This window comes from Branchiostoma floridae, chromosome 16, assembly GCF_000003815.2.
Source record: "Branchiostoma floridae strain S238N-H82 chromosome 16, Bfl_VNyyK, whole genome shotgun sequence".
NCBI lineage: Eukaryota > Metazoa > Chordata > Leptocardii > Amphioxiformes > Branchiostomatidae > Branchiostoma > Branchiostoma floridae.
Window position 1 is genome coordinate 14,938,741 of NC_049994.1, and position 19,266 is coordinate 14,958,006.

At 41.1% G+C, this 19,266-nt stretch overlaps 3 protein-coding genes across 4 annotated transcripts in view; 2 read left to right on the forward strand and 1 right to left on the reverse strand.

Annotated features, from left to right (window-relative positions):
• Positions 1-6,379, forward strand: part of LOC118403756 — a 16,960-nt gene extending 10,581 nt beyond the window's left edge. For both annotated transcript variants that reach the window (XM_035802552.1, XM_035802553.1), the window contains exons 7-13: positions 163-293; positions 1,127-1,230; positions 1,650-1,809; positions 2,161-2,265; positions 2,666-2,824; positions 4,662-4,757; positions 5,394-6,379. In XM_035802552.1, the coding sequence (XP_035658445.1) occupies positions 163-293; positions 1,127-1,230; positions 1,650-1,809; positions 2,161-2,265; positions 2,666-2,824; positions 4,662-4,757; positions 5,394-5,564 (926 nt within the window). In that variant the 3' untranslated portion in view covers positions 5,565-6,379. The remainder of the gene's footprint in view (positions 1-162; positions 294-1,126; positions 1,231-1,649; positions 1,810-2,160; positions 2,266-2,665; positions 2,825-4,661; positions 4,758-5,393) is intronic.
• Positions 6,380-14,019: 7,640 nt separating this feature from the next.
• LOC118403234 (protein NCBP2AS2-like) lies at positions 14,020-16,074 on the reverse strand. Its single transcript, XM_035801835.1, has 4 exons — positions 16,002-16,074; positions 15,771-15,804; positions 15,229-15,301; positions 14,020-14,928 (listed from the first exon to the last, which is right to left on the reverse strand). Exons 1-4 carry the CDS (start codon positions 16,022-16,024, stop codon positions 14,783-14,785), a joined length of 276 nt encoding a protein of 91 aa, XP_035657728.1. The 5' UTR covers positions 16,025-16,074; the 3' UTR covers positions 14,020-14,782.
• A 242-nt stretch (positions 16,075-16,316) lies between these two features.
• The window catches only part of LOC118403233 (protein adenylyltransferase SelO, mitochondrial-like), an 18,273-nt gene continuing 15,323 nt past the window's right edge, over positions 16,317-19,266 (forward strand). The window contains exons 1-2 of the mRNA XM_035801834.1: positions 16,317-16,649; positions 17,342-17,556. Coding sequence (XP_035657727.1) covers positions 16,365-16,649; positions 17,342-17,556 — 500 coding nt within the window. The 5' untranslated portion in view covers positions 16,317-16,364. The remainder of the gene's footprint in view (positions 16,650-17,341; positions 17,557-19,266) is intronic.

Sequence of the window (19,266 nt, forward strand, 5' to 3'; positions counted from 1 at the left end):
AAACCCCATTAAGTTTAAGGAACAGACAGAAGAAGGTTACAGACGGTCACCGAAACGTCGGTGTGAATAAAGCATTGGCTGTGTAAAAAAACTTTCTTTATTCAGCGACTTACTAACCTGATGAAACTATTCACGGGTCCTGTGAATCTGTTTGTTGTCTAGGTTGGTGGCTCTCCATGGGGGAAGACGACTCGTTCTTCCATAGACTTGATGACCTTGCCCACCTCAGTAGGAGCTTCCACCGTTCTAACCGCTTCGAGCCCGTCAACCCGAAAACGATCGGACTCCTGTTGGTAAGAGTCAATAATATAATAACGTTTATTGCAAATTCTTGCCCATAGGATAATTGCAGGTAACATAAAAGTTACAAACAGTGTAAAAAAAGGTTTAAAAAACAATACCACAAGTGTCTACTCTAGTCTACAGCTAGTAAAAGCTAACTCTAGATCCTAGGTTATTGGGTTCGACTCCTTTTTCGAAGACAGTGGAAGACGAAAGATCCCACCTTTTCTATTATGTATGGGTTTTGTGATGTTAGAAGGAGAAATGTTTTCTTTTTGTCAGTGAATGTGAGGAAGTTTGGGTGGAATTTGATGGTCTCTTTAGACAGCTCTTCTCTTTCGTGATAATAGAAAGTCGATACGCCCGAAGAATGTGGATAATGTGACAGGGGTATCACCACACGAATGGTTCCTGGTACGCAGGTGCAGCGAGAGGATTTATGGGTAATATGTCAAAGGTGAAGGAGCCTGACTTGAACAGCTCCTGTCTCCACCATTGTCTAGATTTGCATACCAAAGTCCGGACGTGCTTTGGTTATGTCTCAGGGGCCTTAAACTTTGACATATTACCCACAATTCTTGTCGCTGCACATACGTACTCGGAACCATAAATGTGCTTATTCACATTAGACTTGTCTGCGTCACTTACAAAGAACGACATGGATGCTTGTTGGCTGACGGAGTGTACATAACAACTAAATGGTCTGTATTTATTTATTTTTATTTATTTATTGATCTTTAGGGTAGTCCCTTCAGTTAACTCAAGTAACTGATTTCCAAGGGAGCCCTAAAACGGTATTCATGATTTTGGTACTTTCTTGTAATATACAATGTCTCTTCTCCAGTATTCCGATAACGACATTGAAGAGCACCAGCAAGTTCTCATTGATCGTCTGACGCAGGAAGAAAGACTGTATAAGAAAAAGAGGCCTGACACCCGGGCAGCCAGGTCAGCCAACTCATTTCACTATACAAGAATACACAGAAAGAAACTCTTGTCTCTTTTTTTTCTATCCACGTAGGTTAATACATTTATCACGCCATGCAAAAAGAAACTGTACCATTCATAAATAACTTTCGACAGATATTATGTCGCTAGTAGCATAGAAATATTCAATCTGATGTATGTTATAGTTCCCTTTATTACCTACCGTAGATTCCACTAGTATTGTAGTAACTGAAATTGTTATACCGTATATGTGTAGTATTAGACTGTACCTTTTGTTGTATATACATTGCCATACATTGTCACTGATGTAATTGTTGCGTAACAAACCATCTATCTATCTATCTATCTATCTATGAAATCTTAAGTATAAAGACCAATACGGAAGTAAATTTCAATACAAAATTTGCCAATGTATACAGGGAGTACCAAGACAAGAGGACCGTTGAGACAGTCGAGGCCATGGAGAACAGGAAGAAAATCCGGGGCCTCATCGACAAGTTTCTTACAATTCTGAAGGCCCAGAACAAAGACCACACCTCAACTGTCAGTAGGGAGGAACTACACAGGGCTTTAGCAGAGGTATCTGTGAAGATTGGGATGTCCCATAGCTTTCATGAACATGTAACAGTAGTCTGAAAATATTCTTGAATGCCTTTGATATACGCTTGAATATCAAGATATCATTATCAAGCTAGAGCAAAGAAAAGAAAGAATTACAGTGGTTGTAATGGCACAGGGTTCACCCCCGAAAGTGCCCCAAAACAGCCCGTGAACTGTCCAGCAGAGTCCCCTTTTTCCAATTGTGACCTAAGCCTTATATGGTGTTAGTTCGTTGGTAAGTACGTGATATCGGACGACCTATGATCGCGCAGTGTGAATGGAGAGATGTTTCGTCATGTGTGTCATGTCAAACATATTTTCTGCCCACAGGCAGGAAACAACTCTCTGACTGACAAAGAAAAGGAGAAGCTCTTTGGGAAGACATACTCCGTAGACCAACTCTTCGATCAAATGGACGCCAACAATGATGGAGAGGTATGTGACATTCACCATGGATTTTGCATACTTTGTTTACATGCTTTATTATGTTTATTCTTGTTTATTTTCAACCAGAGACGTCATACTTAGGTAACTTTTACCCCATATCCTACACTCATTTGGCCAGCTTTGCTGCTAACTTACGTCACCGTAGCATCTACTTGGAGATTAATCTATCTCGCTACTCTTGTCTTATCTCTTTATGATTAAGAAATATAAGTATACGTTCCATATACATTTCAAGTAACGCAGAAGAACAAGGAAATCTTGGTTTTGACAGCTTTTTTGACAGCTTCAACCAATGTTTGCAATCTCCTAGTTTCGAGGTGTGTCTGGTTGAAGACACAAGCTTGCCAGCATTTTCTTATTAACTTAAATGTTTGATTCTTCTATAAAGCTGACATTCCAGGAGGTTCATGGGTTCTTCACCAACAGAGGTTTCAGCTGGCTGACCCGGAGTATGGAGGAGAAGAGGCAGCACGTCTCCAGTCTGACGGACTACACCATGAAGTACATGAGTCTCCTCGGAGTTCTCGGGAAGAAAGTGTACAAAAAGGTGCGCAGAGAAACCTAGGCAATTAACGAAACATATTTTATTTCCATTCAACCCAACCGAAAGAATCACTCTGTTTAGAGAAGCCACAAAGACTTATCCCAACTTCCCCACATTGACAGAAGAACAGAAATCCACTTCGCAGAACCGAAACATTTTAGAAAAGGTGGGGCTTTTCGTCTCCCTCCGCTTCCAAAGAAAGAAGTCAAACCCAACCTGTTTAGAAATAGCCAACACTAGTATTAAAGTAGAATATTGTTCATAACTGCCCATTGTCACTTGTATATCTACTATGTATATACCATGTACTTGCAATTAGCCCTCGGGTACGAGCTTGCAAATAAACTTCCTCTATTAACAGTCTAGAATCCTTGGAATACAAACCATACGAACGAACATTGTAAGTAGCGTTTGCTTTGAATATGTTTTGGGTTGATGCATGGATGGATGCAAACATTCAGCATTGTGCGTTCTTGAATGTAAGTTCATCTGTGACGGTAGTCAACATTATGTTAAAATGTTAAGACTTAGTATCCTTGCACAAAATATCGGGCTGATACCGACTGCCAAGCATGCACCTTTGACCCTTTGCTGACGTCACACTTCCGTTCCGGATGTGTGACTTAGGTTTTGGGTCATTTCAACTTGAGAAGGATCAGAGGACTGATCTAAAGCTTGTTGGTAAGCGCTTTATTTTGTGCACGGATATAAAGTCTTAAAATTGTAACATAAAGCATTGTGTGTTGTTGTTCCCTTATAATTACAATCAATGATAATGTTGGATAATCTTTTGAAATTTCTAATAACCAGACCGCAGCATTTCCGTGATAAAAGATACAAAAACCGGACGTTCTGCTGCACTACCAAGGTCAGCCGCCTGGAGGACTTAAGTCAACCCTGAACTCCAGGTCTTCAACACTACACACGTATCAAATATCATCACAATCTATCGAGACGTACTTAGCTTTTTCTCCGGATACACAAAAGTGACTCTCTTCCACCTTAGACTCACGACTACTATGAACAGTCAATTGGTCGTTTAGTCATGAACGAGTTTTGAATACACACATTGGCAATATACATGCATGGTCACGTGGTAACTACTGTATTGCATTCCAGCGAACAATGACTATACAGGGCTCGAAATACCATCTGCATATGCACGTTAGTGCAGGTAAAATCGGAGCTGTGCAGGTATTTCTGGTGTCTACCTGCACCTAACCTGCACTGGTCCATATACTGGGTTTTATACATAAATGTCATATGATATAGGTGTGTATATATAAGCTGCATTGAATGTTACCACCTAGAAAGTAGACAGGAAAATATAGCAAAGGTTCCTGAGCATTTCTAGTGTGATCCATACTTCCTGAATTCAGAGTGGTGCAGGTAAAGTTTGTCTGGTGCAGGTAATTTTCAATGTTAGCTGCACCAGTGTAGGTATGCAGAAAAAGTATTTCAAGCCCTGCTATATGATATCCATCTTTCCCTGTCGTCCAACTGACTGAAATCCATGGTTAACTTTGTCTCAGTTTCTCAGTTCTTGAAATAGTTGAACTGTAATTTTCGACACAAACATTGTACTCACCCAAATTTTCGACCGCACAGCATCAGTCTTTGTCAAGGAATGAACAATCCACTGCTGTCGTGTCGTCACGTTATGCAGATAGAACACGTGACTCAGTGGGCAGTGGATCATAAGCTCATTCCTTGACAAATACAGGGGCTGTGCAGTCGAAAATTTGGGTGAGTCCAATTTTTGTGTTGGAAATTACAGTTCAAACATTTCAAGAATGACTTCTACCAACACAGATGAACTTTCAAGTTAACTTTGTCTCAGGTTGACGACATAGAGAGGACCATTGGAGTGGACAGTGACTACGTGATGACAACAGACTTTCAACTGGAGGACGAGGATAAAATGTTTCTCTTCCAGGTAAACTTAGCAATACTTCATTATTTTTCTTACCCTTACGGAAGGGAAACATAATATTTTGGTCAATTTCTACGTCTTTCTTGCGTTCGAAACAAATTACGTCAGAGACCTGGACCAGAAAGTTGTTACCGTGGCCATGGGAGGTTTAGGAGACACCCTGTGATGTTCGATTTCATTATGTAGCGAGTGGGTGGTCACCATATATATATATATATGACTCTGTTTGAGTAAGAATCTGTATTATTTTAAGGTTAGACCGTGTGAAGTTAGACTTTATGTATTTGCTTGCAAACGCTGTTTTTCCAGGCAGCATTTTCGTCTCAACATAGCATGCTTAGTTATCGTACTGCCTACATGTCCTATACCCCCCTCACATTAGGCGAAAATCGATCGGACGACGAGTCTGCGAGCTCTAAAATACGATGAGGCATGACCCTGATGCCGACGAAGAAATGGCAGAGTTCCCCCTTTCCCGTCAGGGTTATGCCTCCTCGTAATTTAGAGCTCGAAGACTCGTCGTCCGATCGAGTTTCGCCTAATGTGAGGGAGGTATAATCTAGCGTAAGAGAACCTCTATTAGCATCTCTTTAGAGAATTTCCTTTGAGACCATTGAAATATTTTCTCTCCATGGACAGCGAGGAGCCACCGGCGTTCGAGCGTTCCTGCGGACGTACATTGCAAAGAACAACATGAAGCCTACAAAATCCGTCGGGAAACGCCGCTGGAAGAACCTACAGCGTCACGTGCTGTTCGCCCCACGGCCGAGAAAAGTGGCCAAGCAGGAGAGCAGGAGTAACAATCTCTAAGTTTGTGTTGGAGTGCATGTGGTATGGCCTAGAATATCATCGGTATGATTATGGAGAGAGATGATTGTATTTGAATCGATTTCTTATTATTTCGGTTATAACGACCCACAACAACAGAATGCACAAGTTATATACATTCTTATCAAAGGGTTCCTGTAGTGGCAATGAGAATTTAACAAGCGTTTCATGACCTTGTTACTGGTGTTGCATTTCTGTAGTTTTATACGCTATTACCGTTTTGTCACAGACGCTTGGGGAAAATAGCTTTCTTGCTTGTTTCTTTTTTTCATTTGATATATTCGACTTGCATGTTGCTGTAATTGTTTGTCTTGTGCTTAGACACTGAATTGTTGAAGTTGACACAGTAATTTTCTCATGTATTCAAACTCATGTGTGATCTGTACACTCATGGTTGTCAAATTCTTAAAGAGAACTTTTAGACTGCAGTTCAACGGTCGCTTTGTAAAATCGCCTCGTGGCGGTCAGACGTGGTACTACATGTTACTCTTGGATGAGACCTGTTATTCTATGTTCCGATACGTTTACGTTACGGTGTCACGATACGTTTAGACTTGAACGTTTGGTGAGATTTATACTTGTGTCTTGCTAAATTCTTTGTTTGACATATCAGTTTCTGTGCACGATATAGGCAGACGTACTGGAGTACCACGTGTGGGTTATGAGTCAGTGTACTAACAAAGAAACTTAGTACACAAAGACCCAAGGTGTACCGTTTCAGAAAATTAGACAAAGTTGCAACTACCGACACTTTGTGCTTTGTAGCCGTGTGTTGAATAAAAACACTTCTCCTTAAACGTGATGGTCAAGTCATGGGTTCAGTATATACGTTAATGAAGGTCGGCTAAGGTATGTAAATTTAACAGCGCAAAGCTGTATGGAAAGTTTGAGTCGCTGAACACGCCTGTGCTTGTGGCGACTGCTCCTCTGTACCAACGGTTGGTAAGGACATTTACATTGTATTATCGTACATGACTGGAATCACTACAAGGGGCCAAATATACCGTTTTGGTAAAAAGAATAACCTTCAAACCTCAATAATAATATAAGAGGCAGATATGAAAAAAATTAGAAGAAAGCATTGGGTATTGGCCCACTCTACCCTTGTGCCAAATTTCAAGTCATTCTGTTCAGGAACGACTGAGATAGTGTGCTTAAAAGATTTGACAGGAGAAAGAAAAAGAAAGAAGAAACATTACGAATACGATATATTTCACCATACCTATGGTATGGCTGAAATATAATTATTAGACTCTACATTTCCGTAATACATTTCTGAACTCCTTCTCGTCTAAACAAGCCAGTGGTTATGTATATAAAACTCAAGCAATACTTGTGGACTTCTTACCAAATCTACTACAACACTTGCCATTTATTAGACTCTGCGTTATTTGTCACCTGTTTATTGACCCCTATCCACCTACCAAATAACTTAAAGATCCATGCACTCTTCTAGAGTTGTACGTTACACAGTGAAACATAAAACTTATGGTACTTCCATCCCAAATCACACCAAACACCAAAATAACAATTTATCATATCAGACATCATTAAGATCCATCCGCAACTTGAGTTAAGCTCTACACCCTCTCCTGATCAGTGTCGTCCTAGTTAGCTTACCGCGATACCCATACTTCTCTCATATTAAAATCAACTAGGATGACACTCAGGCTATATACACACACACCCTCTCGTCCACAAATGAATGGACCGAAAACATTACATTCTTGGCAAAAAGGAATATTTAAGTAAAGAGCCAATTTGGTACATGTATATGATGAATATGTGGCTTGCTGAGCAGCACTACTACACTTTATAAAATGTGCATGTGTGTGTGTGTGTGTGTGTGTGTGTGTGTGTGTGTGTGTGCGTGTGTGTGTGTGTGTGTGTGTCCTTAAAGAACTTCATGGAATCAGAGACTGGACTATGTGATAAGGACCTAACTGTAATGATCGCACTGGAAGCGGAAATTTGTTAATGCTTCAACTCGATAGAGTACTGACTTAGTATGTATGTATGTATGTATGTATGTATGTATGTATGTGTGTATGTTGAAATTATTTCGCAGTTTGGCGGATTCGTATACGGGCACACTATGTCATGTGCACGTCGGACAAACGTAAGTCATGGTTAAACAAGACGTTTTCCATTCGACGTCGAAAAAACTCGCGGTTGCTTTGTAATCTCATAAAAAGATGTAGAGAAGGAACATCATAATGTTTCTCTCAGGCTTCCGGTTTCCGGGGCAACGAGCCTTTGGCCTCGCTATTCCAGAAATCGGGAGCTTCAGAAACATTGTGATGTTGCCTTTATGCATCTGCTTGGAGATTAGTAGCTCGATGCTTAATTGTTTCCGGCTGGAGGGTACCACTCAAATGTTGGGGCTCCATGTAGCCCGTCAGGTGCTTTAGCATTTATGGGCATCTGAACGAGTCTTTTTGCGTCGACGGTCAGAGACGTCATCAGTGCGTAACACTGATTGAACATCTCCGGATTGCCGTTGTAAGTCTCGTGCAGGCAGACCATCATGTTGGTGTACTTCTTGTTGAAGCTGTCGGACAGGATCCGAACTCTAGATCCTGCTGGATAATCCGTGGTTTTGGGATTCTCGATGGTCGGCCACACTCCTTCTTCATTGAAGGGTATTTCTGGACCACTGAAACTGTACTTTTGGGGACAATGGGTAACGTTACCACATGGGTCGAAAATGTCCGCATCGGAGGACTGCTCTCCTGTGCTCTCGTCGCAGCCTCCATTGGAGCAGGTTTGTTGGGCACTGTCATCTCCAGTATCACCAGTCTTGTTCTTCAGTTGTCGGCCCTTCCATATCTCCATAAACTTGTAATAGTGGCTGAGCTCATGATTTTGATCGAAGAATGGATTGCATGCATCACTGCCCTCGCCCTCGCCAACAATCAACTTTATTCCCTCTATTGCTGAGCATATGTCAAGGACGCAAAACGGTATGGGCACCTGTTTCTTCAGGTTTTCGCTTCTTGGTCTAAAGACTTCTGGGTTTGAGCCGTATAGTTTGACCATAGGGCATAAGATTTTATGGATATAGACGGCACCGATTGTGGAGCTATTAAAGTTTGCTTCGTCGCACTTTGCGGTTATATTGGCGCATAGTGGATCGCAAGTCAAATAGCTGTTCTGACATTGCCGTGGAGCATCAGGAAGAGGTACTGATCGAAGTGGAATACCCTGTAGTATCTTGTGCACTTTCAGAAGATCCCCTTGGCACTCCGGGAGCTCTATTAACATGAAAACATCGTGGGTAACTTTTAGAGAGAAGTTGGTCAATGAAACGTTTAGATCCGGCATGACGTTTCCAGGAAGCTTCCCTGGATACGCAGGCATCAGCTTTGGGTCAGTTAAGTTCGGTGCCTCTCCGAGAAAATTAAGGATATTAGCCACCATCGACATGTGTGTCATCTCCTCTATAACGATAGTTTTCAGAAGCCATGCGATTTCCGTGTTGAAGCCGTCCTTGATGCTGTAGTAGGCGCTCAGGTAGGGAGGGATCGTCGCCCACTCGAGCTGAAGAGCTATACTGAGATTTGACTTCAGCTCTTCCAGTTTGCTGTGGACGTCCAGAGGAGTGCCAAGGGTCTCCTTGCTTGATTCAAGCCACTCCAAGATCATGTCTCTCTTTGCTGGGGAAAGGTCACGAGTCACAGGCATGTGGTTCGGATCCTCTATAGGCAGGCTGATAGCGTAACGCAGCCATTTTGAAACGTTGGTTACGCTTTCTTGGGATGTCAAATTGAATAGTGGGTTCATCACAGGGTAAAGGTTCTGGTACAGTTTGAAAAGCGGGTATATATCTTCGTGCCAAGTGTACTTATTTTTCTTAGGAAGCTTAGAGTATAGATGTGTCGATGTTAGGAGGTCGGGAGGAAATGAGTTGTCATTGACCAAGGTTACGTTGTAGATGAACACCTGGCCAAATAAGTGCTTTCTATACCACGGTAGACGGCTACGATCAAGTCCTCCTTTCTTTGTTTTAAAATAGAGGGCGCCCAAACCGTACAAGTTAGTCGTACTTTTGGCATATCCCTTGCAATCACTAGCATTGGCAATCTTTATTGCATCTGCGGGTTCGCTCGTATTGGTTCTATTGTGACGTTGAACCGTTAGCCTAACGCCTGCCTTTGCTTCTCCAAATTGCGCAGCAAATACTTTCAAGGACCAGCACGTATAGTTCTCGTCTTCACTTTCAGCTTTGGATGGAGGACTTTCAGTTTTGGGTTGTGGAATTCGGAAAACGCGATCTTCCGCTGGGCCGACATACAGACCATCCAAACGCTCGACAAGGACGGGTGTGCATTGTCTTTTGCAATGCTGAGAATCCGGGCATGTGGTCCTCTCTTCTCTCACGATCATCAGTGGATTCCTGCGCGCCACTGGTTTCAAGTAAAAAGTTGCTATACCCGTGTCGTTCAACAAAAATCCCGGGTTAGTATATGGAATACGTCCTAAATTAACGCAATATTGTTCGAGGAGAGCATTACAATCGTTCCGTAATTCCATGGCCATCCTTTCCAAAGTCCAATTTCGAAAAACAACAAGAAACAGGTTGCCACGGTCAACGACCGTGCCGTTAAGGTGCGTTGGTAAACTATTGCTGAGGTCCACAACGACCTTCTTATTGACATCATCCACGTAAAATGGTGCATTGCAGTAGTCACTTGTATTCTTATCCATGGATTCCTGCTGCAGGTCTAGGTCTGGTGGGAGCCACTGTGGGCCCTGCCACCACATCATTCTGTTGAATTCGGGCAGGAATCCCGGACTTCCATCCACAGCCGAAATGGTGCCGATGACTCGTCCATGGGCGAAATCGGGTATCCTGGGGTCTTCTTGCATCATATCCACCGTGAACTTGATGTTCAGGACTCTGTTAGAAAGGCTTAGCTGGTTGATGAATGCGGAACCTGTTTTGTCCTTCATCCACGTCACATTTGTGAGAATGGAGCTCCAATACCCGGATGTTCCAGGGTCTCCACTACAGTTCTTCTCCTTACATCGTTGCCACACGTCCATGACGGTGTTGGTCTTGAAATTGCCATGAAAAGCGCCCTCTACCCCGACAACGAGACCCCACAGCTGTGCGGTGTACATCTGGAAGTTAGGGTCCAGATCCGACATCTTGCCGGCAACGTCGTCGTCACTTCCTGTTGAAAGATGCTTTGGAATTTCAGAAATTATAATCAACAATGAGAGGAGAAATTTATTTAGAAATTATAGTCATCAAGGGGAGGAAAGTAGAACTCAATTCCATATTGCATAACATATAGGCAAGGGTTAGATCTCTGTTTACTTTATTTTGCTAATGTGGATAATTTATATTGTGTTTTTATTCCAATCACCAGATGACTGATTTGATTGGAAAGAAACAACAACAGTCAAATTTGACTGTACAAAATGTATTTCAATCTTGTGACACACAGCATCTAAAAGACATGTGCGAACTTTTAACCTGACGCACCGATGATCCGTTTCCCGACGATAGCGTCATCTCTGGAGCACATCCCACCCTTGTAGCAGACTTTGGTCACGTGACAGTGGACAAGCCGGAAGTCGCTACTGCCATTCGGGTTCCAGTTGCAGTGACGGCGGGTGTAGTTTAAGTAGCATTCCGGGTCCCGGGTTGGGTTAAACCGGCCGGCGATGTTGAACTGGTCAGGGTCGTTGTTGAGAGTGGCGCTGTCGGCAAGGAATTTTCCAGAAAAGTGAAGCCGGGGATAGCCTAGGTGACAAAGGATTAACAAACAATAAATGAAAATGATCTTCATTGCATATCTATGCCCAACATGGACGTAATACATTCAGTTAGAGAACTAATTAAAGGTTAAGGTAAGATAACTTAAGTAAAAGTGTAGAAAGAAACGTCTATCGAGATGTACCCAGTCTCTTCCCTAGGCCAATTATTGAAATATTTTCCATAACATCGTTATCTTTAGATGACAATGCAATGTCATGACAAGGCCAATATGTGGATGATGGTCACTCAAGACATGAGACCATTGCTGCCTTTTTTTATAACAAATGTAAAGTTGTTTGAAAAAATAGAATAAACGTTGTTATTGTTACTGTTATTGAGACTTGGCAGCAGTGGACCATCGTTTAGCCAGATTCACCGATCTAGATCAGTATAAAAAGCTCTATAGCCTATTTAAGTACTACAAGCAATAAACTTTGTGGCTATTGTTCAACTTAGCACATTATAGACTTGCATTTTATATACCCATTGCATAGATAGCAAATCAACTTTGGAACTTAAAAAAGTGTTTCTGAACTCAAAAGATATTCCCACCTGCATTTGCCAACAACAGCAGTCCCAAGAACGGGAAAATGCCGATTGTCAGCTTCAGCTTCCTTTCCATTCTTAGCAGAGAACTGCAAGTCAAGGTTGTCTAAAATTAGAACGAAAACTTGGATTAAAGTTAGACATCCAGGTAAGAATGTACACCAAAAAGCAGTGACTCAAGCAACTGGATATAATTTTGGCAACGGTCAGGCGTTTCAAGTAGCATCCATTACCTTTTGTTAAAGTGTCTGTTGGGATATGTCCTCACCTTTGCATATCAATTCATAGTTAGGGTATAAAACCTGATTTTCCACAGATGATACCTGAAACTTCGGACCGTTGCCAAAATCATATCCTGGTACTTCTTTTACGCGAAAACAGTATTCTACTATAGGCGACGAGGCTGTTTGCCAGCTAACAACCATCAATTATGTTTTTTTTTCTTCAAATCCCATATGCCTCTAAAGTGATAATGTCAACCGTCTTTTATGTGGTCCTCTCTCATAGCATCATAGTTGTCTTTATACTAGTCTCTACCAGACTCCGGCCTGGCCGAATAGTAATAAGAAATTTTGGCCAAGTTAGGAACAAAAGTTGCCGTTGACGGATCCTGGATCGCTGGGTCGATCATGTTTTGATGTTGGGTGTAGCGCGAAGGGAGACAGAACCGGATCTGTAAGCAGCTGACGTGGCTAGGGGAGGGTATCGGTGCAGAAAACTCAGGTACAGGTCAGCTCCAGAGGATCAGGTCCGGACCTGAACCTGGACTTGATTGTTGTTCAACCTTGTGACTGGGCAATAATCAAAACAAAGGTCCAATTTTCTACAAAGGAATATATTTGGCGGAGTATCCGGCATGCGGCGAAGAAGAAGATCCGACTCCTACTGGCGTTTAAAAAAAAATACTATCCACATGTAAACTCTATAGGTTTGACTGTAGAAACTTGGTAGAAACGACTATAAACTCTTCTTCGCTGTTGTATTTTTCAATCGGTAAGCAACAAAACGTGTAAACCCCTGCCGATTTAATCTGGTCATTTTCTTTCGATCCAAAATCCGGTCAACTGATTTTTAGGTCCGTTTTTTACGGAAAAGTCCAACAAGAAAAAACGGTTTTGTACGATGTACCGGTACCTACCTAGACATGGCATATATATTTTCGCGGACTAGAACATTTTGTTATCAACTGCGCGCACGGTAACTTTATGTGACAACCAGGGTTAGGGGTGGCTTAGGCATGAATGGTTCGAATGCGTGACAATTTGTTCGGTGTGATACAGCAAGCTGCCACGTACTTACCCGGTGCCACGTCACATACGCAGGCTGCCACGTACCCGCAAAGATTGCATGTTTTGCCAAATAGTGGATGTCGATAACGCCGACTAACCATTTCAGATTCAGAAAACACCAAGACTACGTGAATGTCTGCGACAACTAACGTTACATGCTCCTTCCACATCACAACATAAAAGCTAAAACACACACAAAATCTTACCTGCCAGGCTTCTTGATAGATTCAGTCGAAGAGGAGCGAAAACGTTCTGTGTTTGCTCGTGAGTAGTCTGTGATGTCTGATACAATGTCTGTTACATTAGGTACCGTCAACAAAGGAGAGTATAGACTCTTAAGCAGACTTTCATGTGCGGATATGGCCTTTTGGCTTATATATGGTTATGGTGTGTTTTATAGTCGTTCATGTATATCAGTGTACCCATTTATCTCGTGGGACCTTCAAAAACCGGGTACTATCAGAGACTGATATACATGTGTACGATCAGAAAACAGCAAATAATAGGCCAAGAAAGCCAAACCTTTAAGCCTGCTAGGAGACTAGCAGGTCTTTTCAGGATGTATACTTTGCTTTTGCAACAATTCACTAGCAAATCACAGCGGTGTATATATATATAGAGAGAGAGAGAGAGAAAAGAGAGAGACAGAGACAGAAAGAGAGAGAGAAATAGATAGATAGATAGATAGATATCGGTGTGTCAAGTTCATCCATAGTTGGTTAATTTAATCCAGTTTTTTTAAATATATGGATATATAGGGAGAGGAAGAGAGATCAAGTTGAATCATGGACTGTTTTTCCTTTGTTTACTACTTTTTGTGATAGATACATACATGTATGTTCTGAAACATTTTATTCAGATTGACAGACCACAAACTTTGCTGTACACCATATCTATAAACACATGACATTATTTCATTCAGACATAGATTGGACAACTGCATCAACAGTCTTTGGGTATTTTACACTTAAATATGATTGAGATAATTCCCCACTACTCCATTATGGAGAACGCTGGTATTACAAATTTTCTTGCCATTTCACACGCCATGCCGTTAGAAATACAAATCTTCATTCCCCTTTGTACAATACAGGGCTGTTTCCAACTTTAAATTTTTCTATCCCACTCATTGTTTCAGAGCCAATATTTTTCTTGCTGAACATGTCCTTTTAACCTCATCAAAATAGATTTCCAACAGTTTCATGTCATGAAGTTCAGATTTTGGGACAGATGGGGAAATATTTTTTTCCATACCAACAAGCAAATTTCTGTCCTGGGACGGAGGGATGGGTCCTGGAGACAGCCCTGGCACAGTATTATCCTGTACAGATTGTTATTCCAAAGCACAGCATACCTGATGACTCTGCCTATCAAGTCCTTACCGATCCATTGTTTAATCATGTCTATTCCCTGAAATGTTTTAGTATGAGACATTCACATGCCTTTGACATACATGAGAAGTTACATGTACATGTTTGTATCCACTACAAATACAATGGTATGCAGATGTTCTATGCCAAAGGGCATTCATACTGGTACCTCCTCAACAAATGACAACTAACAGCACTTTTATTACTACTTTCACATTTGCAGATGTGTCATTTGTTCTTCTCCTGATCTTTTATCTTCTTGTTTGCCTCCTTCATCCCTTCTTGAATCTCTCTCATGAAGGTGCTTTTAAAGGAAGATGCCTTCTGTACGGCTCCCTCAGACGACTTGCTTAATCTCGCTACCTCATCCTCCACTGTAAAATGAGAGGATAGTTGGATGATCAGAGGGTTATGACAAAACCTTAATGGCAACATTGTACATGTGATGAACTTTTTTTTTGTATCAAAATGGACAATTGTTTTGAGTATCACCCACCATTCAAAAACAATTAAGTCCAGTTTCAGGTTCTGAATGGGACCTGAACCTCTGGACCTGGACTATACCTCTACGGCTCTACCTGAGTTTTCTGTACCGGTACCCACCCCTACTCCAGGCTAGCAGAAGGCTTTGGTTGGGTTGAAAAGAAGTTGTACTGAGATAAGTAAATACTTACTCCTAATCTTTCCTCTGGTGATAGCATAAGCTGTGAGTTGTGCTAGTCTCCTGATGACGTATGTTTCTGATAACTGTAGAGTACAAGCCATTACAGAACAGTCAGGAACAGTGGGACTCAATCAGTCAATTTACACATTTTACAATGTTTTACGATTAAACAGCAGAAAATTACATTAGTAACTTTAATTTTATCATTACTTGCATTAAGAAGTGTTAGGTACTAGATAATCCATTATCTGACATCTGGAAGATCGAAGAGTCATACCTTTAATTTTGGCGAGCACATATTCATAATCATAATGACATTCACCATCATCCCATATAAATATATAGGGAGGTTTTGTTAGTACGTTTATTCATACACTAGAATACTACACGTAAATAAGATATAATTGAAACTTCCTTCCTACATGTAACGTTACAAAATGCAGTACGGGAATTTGGGTCATATGACGTAACGTTAATACCAAATTTAGAGATACAATTTGTAATCTTCATAACTTACGGTACAGATGGTCTGTGAAGATAGTATCAACTTACCCTCTCAACAACCTGCGGATGGTTTGCTAGAAACCTGTACAATACAAGAGAGGGAAATTACATATTGTTTTCAAAAGGTCTTCAAAAGTTCAACTTCGTCGCCCTCCCCCCTGATCGACCTCCAACTTCCCGAAACAGCCCAAACAATCGCTTAAAATGATACTTATTCCTATATTCTGAGAAATGGTACTAGACACAAAGCCTGAAAGGAAAAATATAAGCAGACTGTACCTTAACAATGTCCTAAGAGGCATTTTCGGCAGCGGTTTCGTGAGAAAGTTGGTTCTAAAATGTTTTACACAACGTCGTCTACAAGTACTTCCGGTAACGCTGCATTCTGGGTAAGGGATTGAGCATTAATACCTTAAAAGGAAATGATTATACAGCCTTTCTTGTATAATATCTTCGCATATTTGTTTTTTAACTATCATTTGTGTACATAACATTTCCTTCATTTGATATATTACGCAAATAAAGCTCAAATACTTTGCCTTAACGAAATTCTTATCATTGGAAGATAGCTATAATGGTCTTTCCCTACTATTATTACGCAACTTTTGACCTCTAACCCCTTGAACTCCAGTGACCGGTCGGATGTTGCGCTTTGCAAAGTATTTAGTCGAAAAACATCTTTCATGTTCAACGTCAAGGCCAACAGCAGCTCTAGCTTGCCTCCCTGTTCAAGTTAGCCATTTCTGTAGCGGTCCAGCACCAGAGACGGGACTCAAGGCTTCCAAGAGAAAGTTTTTCCGTAGGGGGAGGGGCGAGATGGCGACTCTGGAAACTCTGAATTTTGACAACCTGGTTCTGCGGTCGCTGCCGATCGACAATTCCGGGGAAAATGTCCCGCGGCAGGTACCGGGAGCCTGCTTCTCTAAGGTGAGGGAGAACTGTTTAAACTATTTGGAGAACGTATAATGCTGTTACCTTTACACCAACAAGGTTACAACATCATACAAGTCTTGTAAACAGCAGTGTCATACACATGTGGGCAATGTACAATACTTGGGCGTAATTCTTGCTGCGCATTTGTCATTTGATGGCAAACGTTGCAATGTTATAGCTCGACGTATTTTGTTTGACCCTTCACATTCAATAACGGCCTAAAATGAAATCAGCCGTTTCCAACCTTCCCGAAGGAACTCTACTCTACTCTAATAGCATTTTATGATCATTCAAATTAAAGATAAAGAAATGCTACAGGCTTTGTCCCAGATTGGCATTTGATTTGTACTCTTGAGCCTGATACTTTGAAACAGACTTGATGATGAATATAAAATCAATTTAGCTAATGCACAAATGTAAGTTTTTAATGTTTTATTTTGTTCATCATCAGGAAGATTAGACTGAATGCTTTCCAAGAGATCAAGAGAAGTTATATTTCTTCATCTCCTTGATAGAAGTTTCTTGTATTCCCTCTTCTGATAATCTCCAGGCAGATCTACCAGTGGCATAAGGAGTTTAGCTGGCCAAGGAGTGTTCTGAGCCACGGCACGGGTAGATCTGCATGGAGATTATTCTTCTATTAGTTCTAAGACATTTCTAAATTGAAGACACCTTGCCTCCCCCAGGTGAGCCCCACACCTGTGACTAACCCCCAGACAGTAGCCTTCTCAGCCCAGGCCCTGCAGCTGCTGGACCTACCCCCTGCAGAGCTGACCAGGCCGGAGTTCGCTCAGCACTTCTCTGGTAGCAAGCTGCTGCCGGGGTCGGAGACAGCTGCTCACTGCTACTGTGGGCATCAGTTTGGGCACTTCTCTGGGCAGCTGGGTGATGGAGCAGCCATGTAAGTGTAAACACTACATATGTAGTTTCTTCCTTCCTAACTCCCTCCCTCCCTTTCTTCCATCCTCCTCCTTTTCTTTTTCTCCCTCCCTCCCCTCAACGAGGACAGCTTTAATCTTCAATGTCGTCCACCATTATCATTATATTTCAGCCATACATAGTATGGTGAAATATATTGTTATATTGCAATCCATACATAGTATGGGATTGCAATATATTGTTATATTGCAATCCATACATAGTATGGGATTGCAATATATTGTTTTTTGTTGGTCTCTTCTCCTTCTCCTGTCAAATCTTCAAATGGATTCTACTTTTTCATTTTTGGGCCAAATGAGCTGAAATTTGGCATGAAGGTAGGGATAGCAAATACCCCCAGACGTTTTTTTCACTTTTTTGATAGAGGCCTTGAAAATTATGATATTTAGGGTTTTTGGTCATTTTTAGACAAAATATATATATTTTGGGTCAATGTGCCCTGGTATTAAACCCTAATGACCTGAAATTTGGTACAGAGGTGCATTGGACATATGAGCACAGGAACCCATCAACACTTTCTTCATAGGCCACTTCAAAAATTATTTATTTGGGGTTTTTTGGCCATTTTTTACTAAAAATGTCTATTTTTGGCTCCTGTGCCCTTGTATGAAGGCTAAGTGACCTGAAATTTGGTATATAGGTGTATTGGATATATGAGCACAGGGCTTCATCAACACTTTCTTCATAGATCACTTCAAAAATGAGTTATTTGGGGTTTTTCGGCAATTTTTGACAAAAAATGTATATTTTTGGCTCCTATACCCTTCTATGAAAGCCTAATGACCTGCAATTTGGTACATAGGTGCATTGGACATATGAGCACAGGGTCCCATTAACACTTTCTTCATAGATCACTTAAAAAATGAGTTATTTTGGGGTTTTTCGTTCATTTTTGACTAAAAATGTATATTTTTTGCTCCTATGCCCTTGTATAGAAACCAAATGACCTAAAATTTGGTGCAGAGGTGCATTGAACATATGCTCACAGGACGCCATTGAAACTTTCTTCATAGATCACTTCAAAAATTAGTTATTTTGGGGTTTTCCGTCATTTTTGTCTAAAAATGTATATTTTTGACTTCTATGCCCTTGTATTGAAACCAAATGACCTAAAAATCGGCATGAAGGTGTCTAGGACAAGTGCCCACAGTACTTCATTTTCCCTTTGAGCAAACATTACTTCAAATTGTTGAATTTTGGGATTTTTTCAAGGATGAAGATGGATTGCAATATGCTGTATTTGCTCCTAAGCAAATATCGGCCTTTCTAGTTATATTGCAATCCATACATAGTATGGGATTGCAATATATTGTTATATTGCAATCCATACATAGTATGGGATTGCAATATACTGTTTTTCCTTTGTTTCTTCTCCTGTCAAATCTTCAATTGGATTCTACTTTTTCATTTTTTGGCCAAATGAGCTGAAATTTGGCAGGGTGGTAGAAATAGCAAATACCCCCAGACGTTTTTTTCACTTTATTGATAGAGACCTTAGAATTTATGATATTTAGGGTTTTTGGTCATTTTTAGACAAAATATGTATATTTTGGGCCCCTGTGCCCTGGTATTACAAGCTAATGACCTGAAATTTGGTACAGAGGTGCATTGGACATATGAACACAGAAAACCATCAACACATTCTTCATAGTTTAACCTATACATTAGTTAT